The following is a 6,382-nucleotide window of genomic DNA, read 5'->3' on the forward strand; positions in this document are numbered from 1 at the left end:
ACCATCATCAAACAAGCCCTTAGGTTTTATTAGCAACTGTTTTTCTTATTAAGTAGTTACATTACACTAAACAAAATCATTAGATGATAATTAAATTTAAAGATAAAAAATAATTAATTATTATATTAACTAATTAACTATTATTTTAGAAACTAAAAAATTATTAGTATCTAAAAATTATTGTTAACAAAAATTTATAAAATATTATTTAAATTGATATTTAAATTAAATATAAAATTTTAATTAATAATATTTTAAATTTTAAATTAATTTATAAAAAAATAATAAATAGTAATTTAGAATATAAAGTAACTACCTTATAAATTTTTGTTAATAATAAAAATTAAAATAAATAACAATAATTTCTTTAATTTTTAAAATAGCCTTTAATAGTAATTAAAAAGTTTGATTTTTAAAATTAATTTTTATTTGAGCTTTAACAGATTCTTGAAAGAACATTTTCAACTGTTTGTTTATTTTTCACATGAGACAAAAAGTATGTATAAAATAATTCTTTTGAATTTTGTAAAAATAAGTTAAAGATCTCTATATATTTATATTTATTTTGGCAATAAAAAATAAAACAACCCCAGTACCACTCAACCCCATTTAAATACATGTCCTAAACAATACTATATCCATGAACATAGATGTTTTGTTTTGCCACGTTGAATGTGGCCATTATAATTGAAATAATGAAAACAGTCAATAGAACATAGTTGACCAGCTCATCCTCCTAGGAATAAAAAAGTTTTGACTTCAGTGCCAACTACTACAAGGTACAAAAGAAAAAACATTTAAATAGATCAAATAAAACAAAATAAGTGTTTGTAACTCGTGATTAAGGCATCACAAGTGGGGAAGTTTATGAAATTTTCTTTACTTTTTAAGTTCACACATGAAACATCCCAGTTGTTCATTCCAAAACTTGCCATTTCACAATCATTTTCAAAACCTTCTATAAATAATTCTTTTATATATATATATATATATATATATATATATATAATTAAAAAGTAGTTGTATCTATATGGACAAAGAGTCCAAATAGAACCTGAAACTGGTTGTAAAAATGTTGATGTGTCGGTTGTTTCTTCGCTCTTCTCTTCAAGTCTCCTTCTTTAATTGTTGATTCTCCGTTGGTTAGAGGGGTACTTGCAATTGCACTTCGATATTCAAGTCAGTGCTAAGATTTTAGGTGTATTCTAGCAGAATGTAAAACGTAATTTACACCTCCGCAAAGAGTTTTATTTATAGTATTAGTTATGGGTTCTTTCCATGATGAGTCGTGATCCTTGATTAATAGAGAGATATATTGGCATATAAGTATATTTTTAGAGAATATTTGTAACATCTCTCAGTTAATCAGTATTTAACTGATTTATCGAAGATATTTTCTGCATATCTTAAAATATAAATGTGACTCATTAAGTGTTATTATAATTGTCGTTATTCTTATTTATTGTGTAACTTGATGTGTTTTTTTGCCTCCGTCAGTCACCAGGTTCGAGACTGACTACTCCGGTACCAACCAATACAATAGTTAATTACCAAATTTATTTGTAAATATGTATAAGTCTTACTTACCAAGTTTATCATAATTAAAAAATAGTTAATTTTGTTTATAATAGTTGATCTCCCAAATTAATTACATGTATGTAATGTTAGTATTTACAATTTTTCCCAAAACAATTTATATTTCCATATTATAATGTAAAGTTACCAACATGTACTGTTCAATCTTTATGGATACGAAAAATATTATGACTACATTAGTTATTTTTTTTCCTGATTTACGCTTATATAAATTATTTCAATATTAAGGAATGATGAGAATAAATGTAATGTATTGAAGGAATGAGGCTATTTTAATAAATTTATATTAAAAAAAATGTATTCGTTGTTATCTTTAATAAACATTGAAATGCAGATGATTTGGACATGAAGAGAGTAATAAAGTTTTAATTATATTTTTTTCAGAATTATCTTTGTCATTTAATAATTTTTTTTTTTTATTTTTAAATGTTATCTACATACTCTCACTCATATTAATTAAAGACGAGTCTAATAATAATTAATATAAAAAAATATTATAAATGTTCTTCATTAAAAAAAACTTAAATGTTGCAAGCTTAATAAATTGGGTATGTTCTGGTGTTATCCTTGCCCCAACGTTGATAATGATATCTAAATTTCAAACTTTGACATAATCAACAAGACATCACAAGTGAACAGAATTTTTTTTTTATAATAATATTCTTCGACAGTTACTGTTTTTTATATAGAAATATCCGATAATATAAATGAATTATCACATATTTATTAATTATATTTTTTTAAAACATTAAAAATGTTATTAAATTTTTAATATGTAATAAATATTAAACGAAATACATGTTAATAAAAAAGAAATTGCTATATCAAAATGTACTTTTAATATAAATTTTAAACATAAATTTACTTATCTAAATGATAGATATGTTTGATTACGGATTCAGGAATCCTGCCAAAAAAGAAAAATAGACAAAATAGATTAAAGCAAGTTACATTTCGATAAGTTCTTAAAAAAATTGGTTTTCATTAAAAAATAATGTTGAAAAAACAGTTTATTTCATAGATTTTTTTAAATGCTTAACCTGGGTTGCATAAAAGTTTGATTTACATAAGCCTATTTAAAAATTATTTTTATAAAATCTCTAAAATTGGTAGAACTATTGTTTAGTCTAAATATGCTAATTAATAGTTACAATTATATATGTGATCATGTAAATTATTTAAAAAAAAATAGTACATAATAATTTAAAAAAAATGTATAATTTTAATGTATTATAAAAGTTTAATATAATACAAATATATCAAAAATATTTTTTGTATTTATTTAAATAGATCGTTTTGTTCAACATAAAAAATAACAAAATTGAGTGCCCTAAAATTTGATATAAACTAAGTTGTAAATCTCTAAAAGTAGTCTAATGCATTTGTAGCATTCACAACATATATTTTAGTTCAGCTTACAATAGACCAAAAGTAAAATAAATAAATTAAGAACGCAATTAAGATCTTATTTTCAAAATTTGAATAATTCTTCCTCCTTAATCATAGCCTAATTAAATTATGTACAGGTGAAATTTGCATTCATTTAAATAATATAACTTAATTATATTTTAAACCAATGTAATATTCCTCAACTTTATACATAAATAACATAATAAGTTACACTAATACTAATTTAAGAAAATGAATTTTAATCTAACACCTATAAAATAAGGTACATATTTAGTTGATACGTGAGTTTCCAAAAGAAAATGCAAAGAACCAATATAAAAGTGTTCTTAACTTAATTAAATAAACAGGGTTAAGCAAGAAAAAAAATGTACAATTATTTTTTAAAGAATTATTTATAAATGTTTACAAAAAATTATGCATAATTTAAGACAAAAGTTATATATATTTATATAAAAAAAAATGGGACCATTACAATAAGCAATAATAATATCCGCCACTTATGCGGGTCATCGGAATCTACACCGGGTTATAAAATGGGTCGGATTTGGACCGGGTCAACCCGGAATCACTATTCGGATCCGATGCCTTTGTCTCAGCTCCATTGGTTAACCCCAAGAGAACAGCGTCCGACATGGCACCCGTGTTGGGTATCAAAAGGTCGTAGTCGTTTTCAGACAGCGCGTCAGGGTCAACTTCCATCTCCAGGAAATCGGGTTCGCCGGCGGCGACCATTTCCTCGTTTTCCGGCGTGCCAGACCTCAACGACGTGGTAGAAAGCTCAGAAGTCGATGAACACGCGTTTTGTATTTTGATACAAGAAACAGCTTCATGGGTTTCGGGTAAACTGGCCGGAGATGGCTTGGTTCGGGTGCTGCCGGCGAGGGAGTTCCGGTGAACGGGTTTGGCGTGTTTGTGGTCGCCGGTGTAGGTGACGATGAACGTGTTGGGTTCGGTGGTGCTTCGCTCCACTTGCTTTCTCGCAGCACAGCCTTTGCAGCTACTGCACCTGTAATAGTTCCTATATGAAATAAAAATTCTTAGACGAGTTTCATTTCATGTGATGAGAATGGGATTGGAAGTATAATGTTGTGAATATATTACTGTGAGCTGATGAGAGAATGTTTCATATATGTACATCTAAGTGTTTGATTATTTGCTTACCTTGGATATGGAGAGCCTTTGATTGGTTTTTGACCATATTTTCGCCATGCCCATGAATCTGCTGAGAGGTTGTCTGCGGTTACATGACACACCATTTTCTTCTGTTGGGTTTTTCTGTAGAAAAAAAAAATGGAAAATGGATGTAAGAAGTGGGGGGGTTTGGTTTATCATACGAGGTTTTGTATGAGAAAAAAGTTTGAGTTTTTTTCAGACTGAGTAAAGTGCGTTTGTTATTGGGAATTGAAATGATTTACCTCTTTCTTGATCTGGGTGTTTGTGGTTGTGTGGTTGGTGAAAGGACGGGACTTGTTTGAGGTGCTTGAAGTTGTGGCTGGTTTTGCTTGTGTTGCTGTTGTTCTGGGGTTTGGGGTTGATGTTGTTGTTGGTGGTGGGGATAGTGATGGTGGTGGTGTTGGAATCTGTCAAAACCAGTGGTGGAGGGTGCTCCAATGGAGGAGTGATTTGTGGGAGCAGGAACTAGATGATGGTGATGAGCTTGTTGTATATGCTGTTGTCCAATGAATCCCGCAGCGTCAGAAAAAGTGGAATTGGGATTGATGCCAACAGCACTAGTGATAGTGCTAGAAATGGTGGTGTTGGTGGGGTTGAAGTTTATTAGCAACTGGTGAAGCTCTTGAAAATCATTGGTTGTTGGCTGCACAAGATTGGGAAAAGAGAATGAGCCATTGTCTTGGCTGACATCCAAGCAAGAGGTAGTGTTTGGAGAGAAAGAAGTGGTGGTGGAAGTCATGGTGGGTGGGTTTTCTGTGTTTGTGGTGGCAGTAAAGGTGGCAGCTTTACAACTTCGAACGATGGCAAAGAGATCCCAATCCTCATGAGTCATTTTTGAGACAAGAATTGGTTGTGGGTGTGCCTAGAAATCCTCACAGAACAAATCTCAGTTGTGTTTGGTGCTCCTGTTTGTGTTGTACCCAATGGAGACAACAGCTGGTAGAGGGCATAGGAGAAATTTGGAGGCACAAAGAATGGCGCTGACTTTTTGAATGAACCAAAAATCTTGTTTATGAGAAGGGAAAGAGAGAGAGAGAGAGAGGGTGGAGCACTGACCCAGTTGAGTAATTGTTAATTATTTATACAATGGATTCTATAAGGAAAGGATAAAGATGAAAAGTAGATCTGAAAGTGAGACTGTTTTGTTGTTGCTTTTTTAATTCCCTCATGGATTTAGTTTTTTTTGTTTCTCAATGCTTTTTCATTGACTTTGGTATAATGTCAAAGGGGACCCAACCAAAGGTGGGAACAACCTAAGGAAGATGCTTCCTTGGATAGATGCCTATGTTTATTGTCTCGGTTAGCCCTACCACTAACCACCTTTTCTTCTACCAATTCTTATATACACTTACTATTTCATATTTGTATATGCTAACTAAAAACACAAGTCATTATCTCTTTTAATTTACCTATTCTCCTTTTTAATATTTATTATCTATATATTTTTATAAAACCATAATATACTCATAACTCATTTTTTTCTACACTCACCCTATAACTTTCAATAATATTATTTTAATTACTTTTTTTATATTATTTAATTATAAATTTATCTTTTATATATTTTTTTTTGTTAAAACTGTCATTGTACATATACAACTATTTGGGTTATCAAATTATAATTTTTCATTTTCATAATGAGTATGTACAAGGAAAATGTTTGATGCATACCCAAAATATATACTTATCCTTATCTAGCCTAAATTACATTTAGAGAAAGGAGAAATAAAAAAATGATAAATTTATGATATGATAAGATACAAAACAACTAAAAAAAATATATAATAGATATTCTTGAAGAAAAAGTGTATATATATAAAAAATATCCTTTTAACACTCACTATTCTATATGTATTATTGTCATATTTATATGGATAAGATGTTAAGTTTGTGTGTTTTTAAGAAAAATTATGTGTCTTTACCTTACTTGTGAGTGGAAGTAATGGAGGTAACGTAGCAGTGATTTGAAAATTGCAGAACCAACGACTGCTATGTTTCTTGTGCATGGTTGCCCTAAAAAATGTCACAAACTACCCTATATGTTGTGTGTTTAATAAGCTTTTTAATTTCCTTCATCTGATTAATATAAAGAATTGAATATATTTTTTTCTTCAAATATGTTTAGATTTTTCTTTTGGTTTTAATAAAAAAATTGTCTTTTGATTTCTTTTGTATTTCATTTGTTATTCAACTCATTATGTTG

At 29.1% G+C, this 6,382-nt stretch overlaps 1 protein-coding gene across 1 annotated transcript; it reads right to left on the minus strand.

Annotated features, from left to right (window-relative positions):
• Positions 1-3,323: 3,323 nt before the first annotated feature.
• LOC137836485 (probable WRKY transcription factor 27) lies at positions 3,324-5,229 on the minus strand. The gene is made up of 3 exons (XM_068645174.1): positions 4,422-5,229; positions 4,168-4,281; positions 3,324-4,024 (listed from the first exon to the last, which is right to left on the minus strand). The coding sequence occupies exons 1-3, from the start codon at positions 5,009-5,011 to the stop codon at positions 3,523-3,525; spliced, it is 1,206 nt and encodes a 401-aa protein (XP_068501275.1). The 5' UTR covers positions 5,012-5,229; the 3' UTR covers positions 3,324-3,522.
• Between the last annotated feature and the right edge of the window lie 1,153 nt (positions 5,230-6,382).

Source organism: Phaseolus vulgaris, chromosome 4 (genome assembly GCF_000499845.2).
Source record: "Phaseolus vulgaris cultivar G19833 chromosome 4, P. vulgaris v2.0, whole genome shotgun sequence".
Classification (NCBI taxonomy): domain Eukaryota; kingdom Viridiplantae; phylum Streptophyta; class Magnoliopsida; order Fabales; family Fabaceae; genus Phaseolus; species Phaseolus vulgaris.

Excerpts from the sequence above, each read along its gene's own strand:
- LOC137836485 (XM_068645174.1), bottom strand. The coding sequence starts at position 5,011 with ATGACTCATGAGGATTGGGATCTCTTTGCCATCGTTCGAAGTTGTAAA. Across the intron at positions 4,282-4,421 it reads ACACCCAGATCAAGAAAGAG|AAAAACCCAACAGAAGAAAA; the intron begins GTAAATCATTTC and ends TTTTTTCTACAG. Across the intron at positions 4,025-4,167 it reads AAAGGCTCTCCATATCCAAG|GAACTATTACAGGTGCAGTA; the intron begins GTAAGCAAATAA and ends TATTTCATATAG.